This window comes from Tachyglossus aculeatus, chromosome 21 (assembly GCF_015852505.1).
Source record: "Tachyglossus aculeatus isolate mTacAcu1 chromosome 21, mTacAcu1.pri, whole genome shotgun sequence".
Classification (NCBI taxonomy): domain Eukaryota; kingdom Metazoa; phylum Chordata; class Mammalia; order Monotremata; family Tachyglossidae; genus Tachyglossus; species Tachyglossus aculeatus.
In genome coordinates this window covers 41,348,446-41,368,009 of record NC_052086.1, presented here as the reverse complement: position 1 = coordinate 41,368,009, position 19,564 = coordinate 41,348,446, and the positions used below count along the sequence as shown (strand labels likewise).

At 50.5% G+C, this 19,564-nt stretch overlaps 1 protein-coding gene across 1 annotated transcript in view; it reads right to left on the bottom strand.

The window, feature by feature from the left end:
* LOC119942102 (basic salivary proline-rich protein 3-like) overlaps positions 1–19,564 on the bottom strand; it is a 105,688-nt gene that overhangs the window by 54,640 nt on the left and 31,484 nt on the right. Inside the window, exon 2 of the mRNA XM_038762756.1 lies at positions 8,901–9,026. Within this exon, the coding sequence (XP_038618684.1) occupies positions 8,901–9,026 (126 nt within the window). The remainder of the gene's footprint in view (positions 1–8,900; positions 9,027–19,564) is intronic.

Here is a 19,564-nt window from a genome sequence, read left to right as displayed (position 1 = left end):
TGGTTGTCCCACATGGGGCTCACAGTCTTCATCCCCATTTTCCAGATGAGGTAACTGAGGCACAGAGAAGTTAAGTGACTTGCCCACAGTCACACAGCTGACAATTGGCAGAGCCGGGATTTGAACCCATGACCTCTGACTCCAAAGCCCACGCCCTTTCCACTGAACCACACTGCTTCTCTTGAAGGAGGTCTACCACCTCCTGCCCTCTCCCAAGCGCTTAGTAGAATGCTCTGCACATAGTAAGTGCTCAGTAAGTACCATCGATGGATTTCACTAGCTTAGTGGAAAGAGCCCAGGCTTGGGAGTAAGAGGATGTGGGTTCTAATCCCGGCTCCGCCACTTGTCTGCTGTGTGATCCTGGGCAAGCCACTTCACTTCTCTGGGCCTCAGTTACCTCATCTGGAAAATGGGGATTAAAACTGGGAGCCCCAGTTTGGACAACCTGAGTACCCTGTATCTACCCCAGAGCTTAGAACAGTGCTTGGCACATAGTTAGGGCTTAACAAATACCATCATCATCATTTCCTCATCTGTAAAATGGGAATGAAGACTGTGAGCCCCATACAGGACAACCTGATTACCCTGTATCTACCCCAGCGCTTAGAACAGTGCTTGGCACATAGTTAGGGCTTAACAAATACCATCATCATCATCATCATCATCACAGAGAAGCAGCGTGGCTCAGTGGAAAGAGCCCGGGCTTTGGAGTCAGAGGTCAGGGGTTCGAATCCTGGCTCTGCCAATTGTCAGCTGTGTGACTTTGGGCAAGTCACTTCACTTCTCTGGGCCTCAGTTACCTCATCTGTAAAATGGGGATTAAGACTGTGAGCCACACGTGGGACAACCTGATCACCTTGTAAGCTCCCCAGCGCTTAGAACAGTGCTTTTCACATAGTAAGCGCTTAATAAATGCTATTATTATTATTATTTCCTCACCTGTAAAATGGGAATAAAGACTGTGAGCCCCATTTGAAGCAACCTGATTACCCCGTATCTACCCCAGCACTCAGAATAGTGCTTGGCACGTAGTAAGTGCTTAACAAATACCACAATAATAAATTAATAATAGTAAGTCCTTACATGTTCTGGGCCTCAGTTCCCTCATCTGGAAAATGGGGATTAAGACCGTGAGCTCCACATGGGATAGGGACTGTATCCAACCTGATTTGCTTGTATCTACCCCAAGCTCAGTACAGTGCCTGACACATAAAAAGCACTTAACAAATACCATTAAAAAAACCCAAAACCCTAAACCGACCAAACTAACAAAAATCCCTTAATTCTTCTCTGTTCGGATTTCGATCCCTCTAAATCCGGAGATTTGGGCTGCTTGGACTTTCCATGACTTGATGGGATGGGCTTGCGATACCAGGAGGGGTGTGTGTGTGTGTGTGTGTGTGTGTGTGTGTGTGTGTGTGTGTGTGTGTGTGTGTGTGTGTGTGTGTGTGTGTGTGTGTGTGTGTGTGTTTGTATGTGATGAGCCTGGAACCACAACGCAGGGATGTGTTTGCGGGTGTGTGTGTGCGTCTGGGCGGGAGCCACGGAATGTGTGACAGACTTTGGATGTCAAAACTAGTCCCTGTGCGCTAGACTACTCTGTGTGTGTGTGTGTGTGTGTGTGTGTGTGTGTGTGTGCATGCGGGTATTTTGGAAACTGGGAACTTTAAAAGTGCCAAATACAGCCCAATAATAATAATAATAATAATAATAATAATAATAATAATAACAATTGTGGTACTTCATTCAATTCCTTCAATCATATTTATTGAGTGCTTACTGTATGAAGAGCACTATACTAAGCCCTTGGGAAAGTACAATACAGCCATAAAGAGAGACCATTCCTGCCCACAATGAGCTTGTTAAGCACTTACTATGCACCAGGCACTGTACTAAGCGCTGGGGTGGATACACGCCAATTGAGTTGGACGCAGTCCCTGTCCCACGTGGGGCTCACAGTCTCCATGCCCATTTTCTAGAGGAGGGAACTGAGGCCCAGAGAAGAGAAGAGGCCGGCCCCAGGTCACACAGCGGACATAGGGCGGAGGCAGGATTCGAACCCACGACCTTCTGACTCTGGCTCTGTCCATTATGCCGTGCTGTTTCTCCAAGAAACACACACAGACAGCACTTGGTCCTTCGACCTAAAGTATGACGACCCAAAGGAGCTCGTTCGGCTTGGAACCCGGGCTGTGTATGTGTGTGTAGGGTGTGTGTGTGTGTATGGGCCTGTGTTGTGTGTGTGTGTGGTTGTGTGCGGGCATGTGTGTGAGCCTGAAGAGGGAGGGGTGATGGCCTCCTCCCCAGGGCTGAAGGTCTGTCCGTCCATCTGTCCGTCCATCTGTCCATCTGTCAGGGAGAAGGGGAGAGAGATGAAGAGAGGGAGGCAGACAGAGACAGATGTAGAGACAGTAGAGAGAGAGAAACAGAAAGACAGGCAGAGACAGAGAGGGAGGGATATTGTAGTCTCCCAAATGCTTTGTACAGTGTTCTGCATACAGTAAGTGCTCAATAAATACGATTGAATGAATGAATGAGAGAGGGAAAAAGACAGAGTCAGAAGCAGAAAGGCAGAGACATAGCATAGAGAGAAGGAGAAAGGGAGAAAAAGAGATAGAGAGAGGAAGAGAGGGAGGCAGACAGAGACAGAGGGACACATCGGGTGAGACAGAAGAATGAGAGAGAGAGACAGAGAGAGAGATGGAGAGACAGAGACAGAGAGGGAAGGAGAGAGGAACAAAGACAGAGAGAGTCAGAAGCAGAGGGGCAGAGACATAACATAGAGAGAAGGAGAAAGGGAGAGAAAGAGAGAAAGGCGAAGAGAGGAAGGCAGACAGAGACAGAGGAACAAAACGGGAGAGACAGGAGAGGAGGGCGAGAGAAACTGAGAGACAGGCAGAGACAGAGAGGGAAGGATATTGTAGTCTCCCAAGCGCTTAGTACAGTGCTCTGCACAGAGTAAGTGCTCAATAAATACGATTGAATGAATGAATGAGAGAGGGACATAAAGAGAGTCAGAAGCAGAGAGGCAGAGACATAGCAAAGAGAGAAGGAGAAAGAGAGAGAGAGAGAGACGAAGAGAGGGAGGCAGACAGAGAGAGAGACACAAACCGGGAGAGACAGGAGAGAGAAAGAGACAGAGAGACAGAGAGGGATGTTGAGAGGAACAGAGTCAGAAGTAGAGAGGCAGAGACATAACACAGAGAGAAGGAGAAAGGGAGAGAAAAAGAGAAAGGCGAAGAGAGAGAGGCAGACAGAAACAGAGGGACAAAACGGGAGAGACAGGAGAGAGAGAGAAACAGAGAGACAGGCAGAGACAGAGAGGGAAGGATATTGTAGTCTCCCAAGCGCTTAGTACAGTGTTCTGCACACAGTAAGTGCTCAATAAATAAGATTGAATGAATGAGAGACAAAGACAGTCAGAAGCACAGAGGCAGAGACATAGCATATAAAGGAAAAAGGGAGAGAAAGAGATGGAGAGAAACTGAGAGACAGGGACCGAAAGATTGAGACAAGAGAGATAGAGAAAAAGAGACAGAGTGTCGGGGGGAGAGAGAGAGGCTAACACGGAAAGAGAAAGGATGGCAGCCCACTGTTGGGTAGGGACCGTCTCTTTATGTTGCCAACTTGTACTTCCCAAGCGCTTAGTACAGTGCTCTGCACACAGTAAGTGCTCAATAAATACGATTGAATGAACGAATGGCAGAGACAGAGATAAGGAGAGATTGAAACAGAGACAGAGGGAGAGAGAGGCATACAGGAAAAGCAGAGAGGAGAGAGGCAGAGAAGGGAGAAAGAGACAAAAAGGCAGAGAGAGCAGTGAGACAAACAGAGACAGAGGAGAGACTAAAACAGACAGGGACAAAAACAGAGACTGAAACAGATAAAGAGAGAATGAAATAGAGACAGAAAGAGAGACTGGAACAGCGAAAAAGAAGAACTGAAACAGAGAGACAGAGAGGACTTAGAGAGAGAGAGAGCTAGAGACAGAGACAGAAACAGGATGACAGGGGGAGAGAGATAGAGACAGAGACCGACAGAGCGACAAAGAGAGAGACAAAGAGGAAGAATTGAAACAGAGAGACAGGATTTACAGAGACAGAGACAGAAACATAGGATGACAGAAAGGAGAGAGACAGAGACGGACAGAGAGACACAGAGAGAGAAAAAGAGACAAAGAGGAAGAACTGAAACAGAGAAGCAGAGAGGAGTTAGAGAGACAGAGACAGCTAGAGACAGCGTCAGAGAGAGACAGAAACATATAGGGTGACAGAGGGGAGAGAGATGGAGACCGAGACAGACAAAGAGAGAGTCAGAGAGGAAGAACTGAAACAGAGAGACAGAGAGAAGTTACAGAGAGAGAGACAGCTAGAGGCAGTCAGCAAGAAGCAGAGACAGTAACGTACGGAATGACAGAGAGGAGAGAGACAGCGGCCGAGACGGATAGAGAGAGAAAGAGAGGGAGAGAGAGAGAACTGGAGGGAAGAGAGCGCAGGTGAGCGTCCAAGGTTGGGGAACGGGACTCCTGGGTCCTGCCGGCTGGGCTTCCCCCTCCCCCGTGGCTCCATCGCCGCCCAGACCCCCGTCCCCCGGGCAGCCGTCCCCCCTGGGCCAGGGTTGGGGGGCGAGGGGAGGGGCTCCTGGACTTTTCTGCAAGGGACGGGGCTCACGAGAGTCCAAGATTTGGCTCCCTCCCGCCCAGGCCAGAGTCCTTCTTATTCATTCATTCATTCATTCATTCAATCGTATTTATTGAGAGCTTACTGTATGCAGAGCACTGTGCTAAGCGCTTCGCTCGCCCCTCTCTCCTCCCCGCTCTTCCTTCTCTCCTTCCCGCTCTCCTTCCCCCAAATCTCCTCTCTCCCTCTGTCCTCCCCTCTCCATCCCTCTCTCCTCCCCGTTCTCCCTTGTCTCCTTCCCGCTCTCCTTCCCCCAATTCTCCCCCATCGTCCTCCCCTCTCCCTTCTTTCCTTCTCTTTCTCCACCTCGCTCTCCTTTTTCTCCCCCCGCTTCCTTCTCTCCTTCCTTCTCTTTCCTCCCGCTTTCCCTCTCTGTCCTCCCTTCTCTCACCTCTCTCCTTCCCTCTCTCCTCCCCGCTCTCCCTTCTCTTTTTCTCGCTTTTCTCCCCCCAATTCTCCTCTCTTCCCTCCTCACTCTCCCTCTCTGTCCTCCCTTCTATCCTCCCTCTCTCCTCTCCGCTCTCCCATCTGCCTTCCCGGCTCTTTCATCCCGTTCTCCCTGTCTATCCTCCAATCTCTCCTTCTGTCCTCGGCATTCCCCTCTCTCCTCCCCGCTCTTCCCTCTGTCCTCCCCGCCCTCCCATCTGTCTTCCCCGCTCTCTCCTTCCAGCTCTCTCCTCTACAACCTCCCCACTGTCCCTTTCTGTCCTCTTCGCTCTCCCCCCTCTCCACCGGGCTTTTTTCCCTCTGTCCTCCCCGCTCTCCCACCTCTCTTCCCAACCTCCTCGCTCTCCTCTCTCTCCACCAGGCTCTCCCCTCCATCCTCCTCGCTCTCCCCTCTCTCCTTCCCCTCTCTCTTCTCTCCTCCCCGCTCTCCCCTCCATCTTCCTCACTCTTCCCTCTCCCCTCTCCTCTCTCCCCTCTTCGCTCTCCCCTCTCTCCTCCCCGCTCTCCCCTCTCTCCTTCCCGCTCTCCCCCGTCTCAGCCCGACTCTCCCCTCCCCTTCTCCCTTTCCCCTCTCTCCTTTCCGCTCTCCCTTCTCTCCTCCCTGCTCTCCCGTCTCTCCTTCCTGCTCTCCCTTTCTCTTAGCTCGACTCTCCCTTCTCCCCTCCATCCTCCTCGCTCTCCCCTCTCTCCTTCCCCTCTCTCTTCTCTCCTCCCCGCTCTCCCCTCCATCCTCCTCACTCTTCCCTCTCCCCTCTCCTCTCTCCCCTCTCCTCTCTCCCCTCTTCGCTCTCCCCTCTCTCCTCTCCATTCTCCCCTCTCTCCTCCCCGCTCTCCCCTCTCTCCTTCCCGCTCTCCCCCGTCTCAGCCCGACTCTCCCCTCCCCTTCTCCCTTTCCCCTCTCTCCTTTCCGCTCTCCCTTCTCTCCTCCCTGCTCTCCCCTCTCTCCTTCCCGCTCTCCCCTTCTCTTAGCTCGACTCTCCCCTCTCCCCCTCTCCTCCCTGCTCTCCCCCCCTCTCAGTCCAACTTTCCCCTCTCTCCTCCCCGCCCTTCCCCTCTCTCAGCCCAACTCTCCTCATTCTCCCCGCTCTCCTCCCCGCTCTCCCCCTCTCTCAGCCCGTCTTTCCCCTCTCTCCTTCCCTCTCTCCTCCCGGCTCTCCCGTTCCCTCTCCCTTCTCCCTTCCCACGCCAGGAGTGAGGCCGACCACTGCATCTCCCGGATAGGGACAGGGCAGGACCGGACAGGGGGCAGAGAGAGAGGGCAGGAGAGGACACGACAGGGCAGGAGAGGACAGGACGGGCGGCTGGAGGGAAAGGCCACCCCACCCCTGGAAAAGGCAGCCCACCCCCTCCCCACGAGGGTCTCCTGCTCCGGCTTTCCTCCCGTTCCCTCGCCCTGTCGGGACTGGATCCCACGGTGCCCCCGTGCAGGGATTCCCTCGGAGGGTGGGGGCTTCAGGGATGGAGACGGGGTCCAGTCGGAACCCCGCGACCCCTGATGACGACCACCCGGGGGGCGTGCGCCCCAGGGTATCACCCATTGCGCCCTGAAGGGACCAGGATGGGGGCGAGAGGGAGGGGAGGGGGAGATCCGCCAGAAGGGAGAGAAACTGGCCTAGCACCCAGGGTGACCCCCCACCCTCCCCATCCACCCCCCGGGGGGTGGGGGTCTCTGGTGAACTGTGTCTTCTAGCCTGTGAGCTCGTTATTGGGTAGGGACCGTCTCTATATGTAGCCGACTTGGACTTCCCAAGCGCTCAGTACAGTGCTCTGCACACAGTAATACGACTGACTGACTGAATGAATGAACGGTCCCAGCTCCAGCCCCGAAGTAATAATAATCATTATAATATTTCTTGAGCAGTTACTCGGTGCCAGGCACTGTACTAAGCGCTGGGGAGGACACAAGCAAATGGAGTTGGACACAGTCCCTGTCCCCAGCAGGGCTCACAGTCTCCATCCCCATTTGACAGATGAGGGAACTGAGGCCCGGAGAAGTAAAATGACTGGCCCCAGGTCACCCAGCAGACAAGTGGCAGAGCCGGGGATTAGAACCCATGACCTTCTGACACCCAGGCCTGGGATCTAACCACTGTACCTCTCTGCTTCTTCCTCTCCCTCTTCCTCCGGGTCTAAAAGTTGAGGCGACTCCCTGCGCTCACCTTCCCCGGAACATCTAATAGTAATAATAATAATTGTGGTACTTGGTAAGAGCTTACTATGTGTCAAGCACTGTTCTAAGCACTGGGTTAGTTACAGAGTAATCAGGTTGTCCCACGCGGGACTCACAGTCTTCATCCCCATTTGACAGAGGAGGAAACTGAGGCACAGAGAAGTGAAGTGACTTGCTCCAAATCACACAGCTGACAAGAGGCGGAGCCGGGATTAGAACCCACGACCTCTGCCTCCCAAACCCGGCTTTTTCCACTAAACCAGGCTGATCTCCCTTCCGGAGCCCCGCTTTAGCGCGCCCCCCACCTTCTCCAACGCCTCTTGGGCCGCCCCAGAAACCACCTACCGCTTAGTACAGTGCCTGGCACGTAGTAAGCGCTTCACAAATACCATTATTATTATGAATATTGTTATCCACACCCAGCTCTCCGTTCGGGCCCCGGAGACCCATCCCAGAACGAGGGGAGATAAACTCCCCAGACCCCCCCCCCCCCAAATAAAAGACCCCCACCAGGAAGCCCAGCTGGTGGAGCCTGGAAAAGAGGGCGTTATCAAAGAGCCCGCCCCAGTGAGCTCCGCACAAAGCGCTCTGCCAAGTTCCATCTGACCAGGGGCAAACACTCTCCGTCCCGGCGAGCATTACAGTCAATTGTACTTATTGAGCGCTTACTATGTGCGGAGCACTGGACTAAGTGCTTGGGAGAGGACAATCCACGCTCCCGCCCCCAAACACAAGCCCCCGCGCAAAGCCTCAACTTGCTTGTATCTACCCCCAGCGCTTAGTACAGTGCCTGGCCCATAGTAAGCGCTTAATAAATACCCTTATTATTCCGCGCAAAGCCTCAACTTGCTTGTAGCTCCCCCAGCGCTTAGTAGAGTGCCTGGCCCATAGTAAACGCTTAATAAATACCATTACTACGCGCAAAGCCTCAACTTGCTTGTGTCTCCCCCAGCGCTTAGCACAGTGCCTGGCCCATAGTAAGGGCTTAAAAAATACCCTCATTAATCCACGCAAAGCCCCAACTTGCTTGTGTCTCCCCCAGCGCTTAGCAGAGTGCCTGGCCCATAGTAAGCGCTTAATAAATACCCTATTAATCCGCGCAAAGCCCCAACTTGCTTGTGTCTCCCTCAGTGCTTAGTACAGTGCCTGGCCCATAGTAAGCGCTTAATAAATACCCTCATTAATCCGCGCAAAGCCCCAACTTGCTTGTGTCTCCCTCAGTGCTTAGTACAGTGCCTGGCCCATAGTAAGCGCTTAATAAATACCCTCATTAATCCACGCAAAGCCCCAACTTGCTTGTGTCTCCCTCAGTGCTTAGCACAGTGCCTGGCCCATAGTAAGCACTTAATAAATGCCCTCCTTAATCCGCGCAAAGCCTCAACTTGCTTGTGTCTCCCCCAGCGCTTAGTACAGTGCCTGGCCCATAGTAAGCACTTAGCAAATACTATTATTATTATTATCATTATTATTATTATTAGGGTCCAGAGCCGAGAGGCGAGTGAGGAGAGACCAAAGTTTGGAGTCTCCAATCTTCCCGGATCCTTCCCGGGAAGATCCTCTCCAGATGGGGGAGGAGAAGGAGGGGGGCAAGGAGGATTCCTTACCTGCGGGGGAGCGGGGCCAGGCTGGGTGCCCCCCGTTCTCGCTTCCCTTCGGCGGCCCTGGCGGGTTCCCGGGCCCTTCCCCCTCGGACCGGCTCCCAGGATGGCCCGGCCAGTGGCCAGCGCCAGCTGCGAGGTTGCGGGGTAAACTGACTCACCTTCACGCAAGGACCACGCTTTCCCCGCCGGATTTGTGCTTTCCAAGATCGCCCCCTCCCCCTTCTCCCGCTCCGAGCCCTCCCCTCCCTCTCCTCCCTCCCCTCCCCTCCTCTCCTCCTCCCTCCTTCTCCCTCCTCCTCCTCTTCCTCCTCCTCAGCACAGTTTGGTGACTCTGCTGACAGATTCCAGTGGCTTCTCCTCTTCCATCCTCTCTCTCTCTCTCTCTCTCTCTCTCTCTCTCTCTCTCCCTTTGTCTTTCTCTCTCCCTTTCCCTCTCCTCTCCTCTCTCTTTTTCTCTTTTCCCCTCTCTCCCCTTTTTCTCTGTCCCCCCTCTGTCCCCCTTCTCTCTCTCCTTTTCTCTTTATCCCTCTTCCCCCCTCCTCTCCTCTCTTTCTCTCTCCCTCTCTCCCCTTCTCTCTCTCCTTTCTCTTTATCCCTCTTTCACTCCCACTCTGACTTTCTCCCTCTCCTCTCCTCTCTCTTTTTTCTCTCTCTCTCCCTCTTTCTCTCCCCCGTCTCTTTCCCTCTCCTCTCCCTTTCTCTCCCCCTCTATCTCCTCTCTCCTCTTTCTCCCCCCTGTTTCTTCTCCCTCTCTCCTCTCCTCTCTCCTCTTTCTCTCTCCCGCTGTCTCTCTCTCCCTCTCCTTCTCTCTCTCCCGTTCTCTCCCCCGTCTCTCCCTCTCCTCTCTCTTTCTCTCTCTCCCCCTTTACTCTCCTTTCTCGCCTCCTTTGTCTCTCTCTTCCTCTCCTCTCCTTTTCTCTCTCTCTTTCTCTTTTTCTCTCCCTCTCTGTCTCTCCCTCTCCTCTCGTCTGCCCTCCAAGCACTAAAGCGCTCTTCGCCGGGAGAGGGGAATGCAGTATAAATATGTAAGGAGGGAGACCCAGTGGTGAGCTCAGCGAGGGTCGTGAGGAGGAATTTATTTCTTAACGTGCCTCTTTTACCCTCTCATCACTGAAACGAATTAACGTTGATGGGCAGCTAGGGTATTTTATGGGTGTGGAGAGAGAGGCATCATTAAGAGAGCCTCTGTGAACTCAGAGGCATACATCTTTTATATAACCTGATTTCCATTTTTTTTTTCTATCGGGGGGGAAAAATCCAACCTCAACTCTTTTCCAGTTGGAAGGTTATTAGGGAGGGAAGGTTTATTTCTTTTTCTCTCCTTCACCCCCTCCCCTTTCCCTCCACCCTCTTCCTTGTCTTGGTCTAGTTCATTCATTCAATCGTATTTATTAAGTGCTTACTGTGTGCAGAGCATTATACTAAGCGCTTGGGAAGTACAAGTTGGCAACACATAGAGAAGCTCCCTACTCAACAACGGACTCACAGTCTAGAAGGGGGAGACAGACAACAAAACAAAACATGTGGACAGGTGACAAGTCATCAGAATAAATAGAAGTAAATCTAGATGCACATCATTAACAAAATAAATAGAATAGTAAATATGTACAAGTAAAATAAATAGAGTAATAAATCTGCACAAACATATATACAGGTGCTGTGGGGAGGGGAAGGAGGTAGGGCGGGGGGATGGGGAGGAGGAGAGGAAAAAGGGGGCTCAGTCTGGAAAGCAAGCCCTCGCCCAAACGGGATGCTAATTCCTCTCCTACCACATGAAATAGGCAAAGACTCACTTTTTTGGGGGCTGTGACTAAGGAGAAAGAGACAGAGAAGCAGTGTTGCCTAGTGGCTAGAGCCCGAGGCCGGGAGTCAGAAGGACCTGGGTTCTAATCCCAGTTCTGCCACTTGTCTGCTGTGTGACCTTGGGCAAGTCACTTCTCCGTGCCTCAGTTCCCTCATCTGTTAAATAGGGATGAAGGCCGTGAGCCCCATGTGGGACAGGGACTGTGTCCAACCTGATTAGCTCGTACCCATCCCAGTGCTTAGTATAGTGTCTAGCACTTAGTGAGCGCTTAACAAATACCATAAAATAAATCCTCCAACAGGCTGCTGCTTCCTGCTCCTTGGGGAGGGCGGCTCAGGGGAGATTTGAGATTTGGGCGAGTGACTTTTGGCTGAATGTTTGCTCACAGCGAGCCGGGGACGTGTCTACCGACTTTGACATATTGTACTCTTTCAAGTGCTTACAGCAATGCTCTGCACGCAGTAAATGTTCAATAAATACGATCGATGGATGGATAGTTAGTCACTTAAATCCAGAGCTGCAAAGAGTCCCATTCCCAAGCTATGTACACGCTGCTTTTTTTATATGTGTTCAATGTTTACTATGTGCCAAACATTGTACTAAGCGCTGGGGTAGACACGAGATAATCAGGTTGGACCCAATCTCTGTCTCACATGGAGCTCACAGTCTAAGTATATATATATATATATATATATATAAGTTTGTACATATGTATCCTGTGTATATGTATGTATATTTGTACATATTTATTACTCTATTTATTTTACTTGTACATATTTATTCTATTTATTTTATTTTGTTAATATGTTTTGTTTTGTTGTCTGTCTCCCCCTTCTATACTGTGAGTCCGCTGTTGGGTGACCTTGGGCAAGTCACTTCTCTGTGCCTCAGTTCCCTCATCTGTTAAATAGGGATGAAGACTGTGAGCCCCATGTGGGACAGGGACTGTGTCCAGCCTGATTAGCTCATATCCATCCCAGTGCTTGGTATAGTGTCTCTACAGAATCGGTAGACATGTTCCCTGCCCACAGTGATTTTATAGTCTAGTCTGCCCGCACAGGAGCTTGGACAGTCTAGTAGCCAGATAAACCCCAGCCAGAAGCCATGACTACCTTCTCATGGGCATCTGCTGTGCCACTTTTGATGATATTGATGATGATGATAATAATAATATTAACTCTGGTATTTTTAAGCACTTAAAAAATAAGTGGGCCAGCACTGTATTCATTCAATCGTATTTACTGTGAGCCTGTTGTTGGGTGCAGACCGTCTCTATATGTTGCCGATTTGTACTTCAGAAGCTCTGCTCTGCACACAGTAAGTGCTCAATAAATACAATTGAATGAATGAATGAATGAATATTGAGCGCTTAATGTATGCACTGTTCTAAGCGCTGTCTAACCACTGGGGTGGATTCAAGTAAATCTGGTTAGACATGGTCCCTGTCCCACATGGGACTCACGGTCTCAATCTCCATTTTTCAGATGAGGTAACTGAGGCACAGAGAAGTAAAGTGACTTGCCCAAGGTCACACAGCAGCAGACAAGTGGAAGAATCGGGATTAGAACCCATGCCCCTCTGGCTCCCAGTTCTGGGCTTCTTCCAGCAGGCCATACTGCTGCTGCTGCTACTGCTAATGATGACTGTGGGATTTATTAAGCACTTACTATGTGCCAAGCACTGCTCTAAGCGCTGAGGTAGATTTTATCAGGTGAGGCCCAGTCCCTTTCCCACAAGGGGCTCACAGTCTGAAGAAGAAGGACAACAGGTATCGAATCCCCATTTCCCAGATGAGGAAACTGGGGCACAGAGAAGCAAAGTAACTTGCTCAGAATCACACAGCAGGCAAGTGGCACAGCCTGGATAAGAACCCAGGGCTTCCCAAATCCCAGGCCTTTGCTCTTTTGCTAGGCCATGTTTAGACGCGAAAGACTTGGAGGGGGGAAGAGAGATCATTTGTTTTTTCAAATCCAGTCCTCCTACCCGAGACTCCTCTCTGAAGACCCAACTAGATTTCTTCTGCTCCTCTTCTGTTGAAACTACTCAAACCATGAGAAGTTTTGTCTTTTTTTTTAAAAAAAAAGAGTGAGGGTAGAGAAGGGAAAATAACTGATTGTGCAATTCCTATGTATAATTATCTGGGTCCCCACCAGAGACAAGAAATCAGGAGTCTGACTCCTGTGTAGAATTGTCTGGGTCCCCACCAGAGTTCTCTGAGATGGAGTCTTTTGCTGTCTCAGCTCCAGCCTGACATCTCCTCTCCTGTTCCATTCCGTTCCGTTCCGTTCCTTTCCTTCCTTCCTTCCTTCCTTCCTTCCTTCCTTCCTTCCTTCCTTCCTTCCTTCCTTCCTTCTTCCTTCCTTCTTCCTTCCTTCCTTCCTTCCTTCCATCCTTCCTTCCTTCCTTCCTTCCTTCCTTCCTTCCTTCCTTCCTTCCTTCCTTCCCCCTCCCTCCTTCCCTCCCTCCCTCCCTTCTTCCCTCCCTCCCTCCCTCCCTCCCTCCTTCCTTCCTTCCTTCCTTCCTTCCTTCCTTCCTTCCTTCCTTCCTTCCTTCCTTCCTTCCTTCCTTCCTTCCTTCCATTTATTGAGCACTTATTGTGTGCAGAGCACTGTACTAAGTGCTTGGGAGAGTACAATAAAACGATAATCAGACATCTTCCCTGCACACAACACGCTTACAGTCCAGAGGGAAGCAGCATGGCATAGTGGCCGAGGCTTGGGAGTCAGAAAGTCATGAGTTCTAATCCCAACTCCACCATTTGATTGCTGTGGGACCTTAGACAAGTCACTTCATTTCCCTATCCCTCAGCTACCTCATCTGTAAAATGGGGAATGAGACTGTGACCCCAAAGTGGGACAGGGACTGCATCCAGTCCAATTTGCTTGTATCCACCCCAGTGCTTAGTACAGTGCCTGGCACATAGTAAGTGCTTAACAAATAACATAATTATTACTACTAGAGGGAGTTTATATAGTCTCTGTCTTTCCCTCTCCCTCTTGCTTTCCTCTTCTTCTCTTTCTCCTTCTCCTCTGCTCTTCTTTCCTCCCCTCTCTCCCTCTCCTCTTTCCCTCCTCTCCTTTTCCTCTCCTCTCTCCAAGCCCAGTTAAGAGTTCCCAGCCGGCCCCAGCTCCGACGCTGTCATCAGCCTCGGTAAATTGCTGCTCTAATTACCATGGCAACTGGGAAAAATACATAAAGGAAAAGGCTAGGAAGAGGAAAGTGGCAATTGGAGAGTTTGACGGCTCGCTTGATCAAAACAGATCCGGGCCGGATCTCTCATCTGAGCTAGTCCACCAATCAACCCATCCATCGGAGCGCGGGCCCGGGATTCAGAGGACCTGAGTTCTAATCCCAGCTCCGCCACTTGCCTGCTGGGTGACCTTGGAGGCAAGTCACTTCGCCTCGCTATGCCTCAGTTTCCTCATTTGCAAAATGGGGATTCAATAATTGTGCTCCTTCCTACTTAGAGTGTGAGTCCCATGTGGGACCTATTGATCTTATATCTAACTCAGCACTTAGTACAGTGTTTGGCACATAGTATGTGCTTAACACATGCCACAATTATTATTATTTACTGAGTGTTTACCAAGTGCAGAGCTCTGGACTAAGCGCTTGGTAGAGGATGATACAACTGAGCTGGTAGACACATTTCCTGCCCACAAGGAGCTCACAGACTAGAGGGGGAGACAGACATTAATGTTAATAAATGAATTCCTGCTCCACTGCTCCTTAGATGGGAAGGGGGAAGAGGGGATTCAGGGCCAAATTACAGTGCTTTGCACACAGTAAGTGCTCAATAAATGATTGAATGAATTGGACTCCTCCAAACTTCAGGATGCGAGGGTCTGGGGATGGGGGGATTAATTCATTCATTCATTCAATGGTAACTACTAAGTGCTCACTTTCATTCATTCAATTGTATTTATTGAGCGCTTCCTGTGTGCAGAGCACTGTACTAAGCGCTTGGGAAGTACAAGTTGGCAACATATAGAGACAGTCCCTACCCAACAGCGGGCTTACAGTCTAGAAGGGGGAGACAGACAACAAAACAAAACATATTAAGACATATTTTAGACTGTGAGCCCACTATTGGGTAGGGACTGTCTCTATATGTTGCCAACTTGTACTTCCCAAGCGCTCAGTACAGTGCTCTGCACACAGTAAGTGCTTAATAAATATGATTGATGATTGATGATGATATTAACAAAATAAAATAGACTATGTACAAACAAAATAGAGTAATAAATACGAACAAACATATATGCATATATAGAGGTGCAAAGCACTGTCCTAAGTGCTGGGGAGAGTACAATACAACAATAAATGGACACATTCCCTGCCCACAACGAGCTTACGGTCTAGATGGGGGGAGAGGGACATTAATATAAATAAATCAATGACAGCTTTGAACATAAGTGGTGTGGGGCTGGGAGGGTGGATGAATAAAGGGAGCAAGTCAGGGCGGCGCAGAAGGGAGTGGGAGAAGAGGAAAGCAGGGTTTAGTCAGGGAAGGCCTCTTGGAAGAGGTGTGCCTTCGATAAGGCTTTGAAAGGTTGGGGGGAAGTAATTGTCGGTTGGATTTGAGGAGGGAGGGCATTGCAGGCCAGAGGCAGGACGTGGGCCAGGGGTCGGTGATGAGACAGGAGAGATGGAGGGACAGGGAGAAGGTTAGCGGCACCAAGGGAGCAAAGTGAGCCGTCTGGATCATAGTAGGAGAGTAGCTAAGTGAGGAAGGAAGGGGTGAGAGGATTGAGGTGGGTAAGGGGGGATGAGGGACTTTCCCTAGATGAACACTGCTAAAAACTGAATCCCTGGATACTCCCTTCCTGGAATCCGAAAGAACAGGGCTGCGTATAGCTCTCAGGCCGATTCATTCATTCATTCAATCGTATTTATTGAGTGCTTACTGTGTGCAAAGCACTGTACTAAGTGCTTGGGAGAGGGCCATATGCCGAAAGGTTCCCAGGAGGGAGAGTGAAACTTCTAGTGCCTCATAGCAGCAGAGAGGGAGGAGGGAGGATGGTGAAGAAGGATGAAGGGAGAGGAGATGGAAGGGGGGGGAAATGACCACCCCTCTTTCTAGAAACCTCAGCCAACCGTCTTCCTCCGGGGAGCTTGCCCCGGCCTGAGTAGAGGTATGTGCGGTCTCAGCCGACAGGAACTGAAATGCTCTGAGGCCTGTTGGCCTGTCTGGTCCTGCTGAAGGATAATCCATTATCGGGGGTTAATGAAAACATAATTATCTCCTTTTGGCTGCAGAGAGGGGCTAATTCAATAGGCCAATATCGAGAAGAGGCATCTGTTGGATCCAGCCGGCAGTTAAAGCACTTCAGGGCCGGCAATTGGGCTAGTGGGTGCTCTCTTTCTCTCTCTCTCTCTCTCTCTCTCTCTGTCTTTTTTTTTTAATGGCATTTATTAAGAGCTTACATGCGCCAAGCACTGTTCCAAGCGCTGGGGAGGATACAAGGTGATCAGGTTGTCCCACGGGGGGCTCACAGTCTTCATCCCCATTTTACAGATGAGGGAACCGAGGCACAGAGTAGTGAAGTGACTTGCCCAAAGTCACACAGCTGACAGTTGGTGGAGCTGGGATTTGAACCCATGACCTCTGACTCCAAAGCCTGGGCTCTTTCCACTGAGCCACGCTGCTTCTCCTGTCTTCCCTGCTCAGAGCTGAATCTAGGGAATGAGAAGGGGTGGGGATAAAAGGGATTAAGGGGTTAGGGTGTGATGGGGTGAGGGATCGGACTTTTGGAAATTGAGAGACGCTGGGAGTTCCCAAAGGGTTGAATCCTCTTCATCAAGCAATCAATGGTATTTATTGATAATAATAATAATAAAAATGGTATTGGTTAAGCACTTACTATGTGCCAGGCACTGCACTAAGGGCTGGTATGGATACAAGAAAATTGGATTGGACAAAGTTCCTGTCCCACATGGGATTCACCGTCTAAATCCCCATTTTCCAGATGAGGGCACTGAGGCCCAGAGAAGTGAAGTGACTTGCCCAAGGTCACACAGCAGACACGTGGCGGAGCCGGAATTAGAACCCATCACCTTCTCTCAGGCCCGTGCTCTTTCATTTATTCATTCATTCAGTCATTCATTCAATCGCATTTATTGAGTGCTTACTGTGTGCAGAGCACTGTACTGAGTGCTTGGGAAGTACAAGTCGGCAACTTATAGAGACAGTCATTCATTCATTCAGTCAACCATATTTATTGAGTGCTTACTGTGTGCAGAGCACTGTACTAAGCGCTTGGGAAGTACAAGTTGGCAACATATAGAGACGGTCCCTACCCAACAGCGGGCTCACAGTCTAGAAGGCCTGTCTTCTCCAAGAGGCTTTCCCTGACTAAAACCCCAGTTTTTCCAACTCTTCCAAATACTCATACTGCTTACTATGTGCAGAGCGCTATACTAAACGTTTGGGGGAGTGCAGTACAACCGAATCAGCCCACATTGCTCCCTGCCCGAAATGAGTTTATAGGGTAGAATCTGGTCTAGATCTAGCTAAGATATAGAGCCAACGGGCTCCTTCGGAGAGCAGATTTCTGCAGTGTTTGGCTGGGCTCCTTTTTGGGTGACTCCTGGGGTGGAGGGGAATGGTTAAGACGGGGGAGGGAGGAAGGACAGTCAGTCAGTTGTATTTGTTGAGCGCTTGCTTTGTGCAGAGCACTGGACTAAGCGCTTGGGAGAGTACGGTAGAACAATAAACAGAGATGTTCCCTTCCCACAGTGAGCTTACAGTCTAGAGAAGCAGCGTGGCTCAGTGGAAAGAGCACGGGCTTTGGAGTCAGAGGTCATGGGTTCGAATCCCGACTCCACCACATGTCTGCTGTGTGATCTTGGGCAAGTCACTTAACTTCTCTGGGCCTCAGTTACCTCATCTGTAAAATGGGGATTAAGACTGTAAGCCCCACATGGGACACCTTGATCACCCTGTATCCTCCCCAGCGCTTAGAACAGTGCTTTGCACACAGTAGGCACTTAACAAATGCCAATTACTATTGTTATTATTATTATTATTATTATTAGTGGGGAAGACAGACATGAATAGAAATAAATAAATGATAGCTATGGGCATAAGTGGGGTGGGGCTGGGAGGGGGGATGAATAAAGGGAAAAAGTCAAGGTGATGCAGAAGGGAGCTAGACTGTGACTGTGACTGTGAGCCTGCTTTGGGTAGGGACCGTCTCTATATGTTACAAACTTGTACTTCCCAAGCGCTTAGTACAGTGTTCTGCGCACAGTAAGCGCTCAATAAATACGATTGAATGAATGAAAAGGGAGTGGGAGAAGAGGAAATGGGGGCTTAGTCAGGGAAGGCCTCTTGGAGGAGACGGGCCTTCAATAGGCACAATAAGGGAGCCGGGGAAATGATAACTGTGGCCTTTGTTAAGTGCTTACTATGCGCCAAGCACTATACTAAGCACTGGGGTGGATAGAAGCAAATCGGGTTGGACGCAGTCCCTGTCCCACACGGGGCTCACAGTCTCAATCCCTGTTTTCCAGATGAGGTAACTGGGACCCAGAGAAGCGAAGTGACTTGCTCAAGGTCACACAGTAGACAAGAGATTAGAACCCGTGACCTTCTGATTCCCAGGACTAGGCTCTAGCCAGTACGCTGTGCTTCTCCGCTATCCTGTTCTTACTGGGACTCTCAGAAGATGCTCTCCCGACACTCACCCTTCCCTTGGCTTCTCTGAGGGCCGTCACTTCCTCAGGGTGTGGTGGCATTGGAGGGGCAGAAGGAAAGGAGGAGGATGGCGTACTGCCTGAAGAAAGGGGACAGAGCCTTTCTGAGACAGGTTTGTTGTGTGCTGTCGTTTAGCCTGTCCCCTCAGGAAGCTGCCACCGCAGCCCGGGAGCAAGGAGGAAGTGGGGGGTTCCTCCTGCTCCGGGTGGAGTTGGAAGATTCCTGGGTACCCCAAGGAAACTGGGGTACCCAGTTTTTAGACTGTGAGCCCACTGTTGGGTAGGGACTGTCTCTATATGTTGCCAACTTGTACTTCCCAAGCGCTTAGTCCAGTGCTCTGCACACAGTAAGCGCTCAATAAATACGATTGATGATGATACCCCAAGAGCCAGACCGCCCAACTCACCTGTCCCGCCGTCGACCCTGGAATGCCCCCCCTCTGCCCATCTGCCAAGCTAGCTCTCTTCCTCTCTTCAAAGCCCTACTGAGCGCTCACCTCCTCCAAGAGGCCTTCCCACACTGAGCCCCCCTTTTCCTCTCCTCCTCCCAATCCCCCCCACCCCACCTCCTTCCCCTCCCCACAGCACTTGGATATATAGTTGTACAGATTTATTACTCTATTTATTTTACTTGTCCATATTTGCTATTCTATTTATTTTGTTAATGAGGTACATTTAGCTTTCATTCTATTTGTTCTGACGACTTTGACACCTGTCTCCATGTTTCATTTTGTCACCTGTCTCCCCCTTCTAGACTGCGGGCCGTTGTCGGGGAGGGACCGTCTCCGTCTGTTGCCGACTTGTACTTCCCAAGCGCTCAGTCCAGTGCTCTGCACACAGTAAGCGCTCAATAAATATGATTGAATGAATGAATCCCTCTCCTTGCCAGCCTCGCTTCTCCACAGGCCCGGTGCCAGTGAGACAATTCATGTCCAAGCCCAAAGGTGGCACTGAGAGCCTTCACTGTTGTGCCCACGGTGGCCCGATTCCTGTGGCCGGTGGCCCGTCAGGATCCATGCCCGTCACCATCCCACCTTGGGCGATGTATTTAGCTATAATTATATTTATTCTGATGGCATTGACACCTGTCTACTTGTTTTGTTTTCATCATCATCATCAATCGTATTTGTTGAGCGCTTACTGTGTGCAGAGCACTGTACTAAGC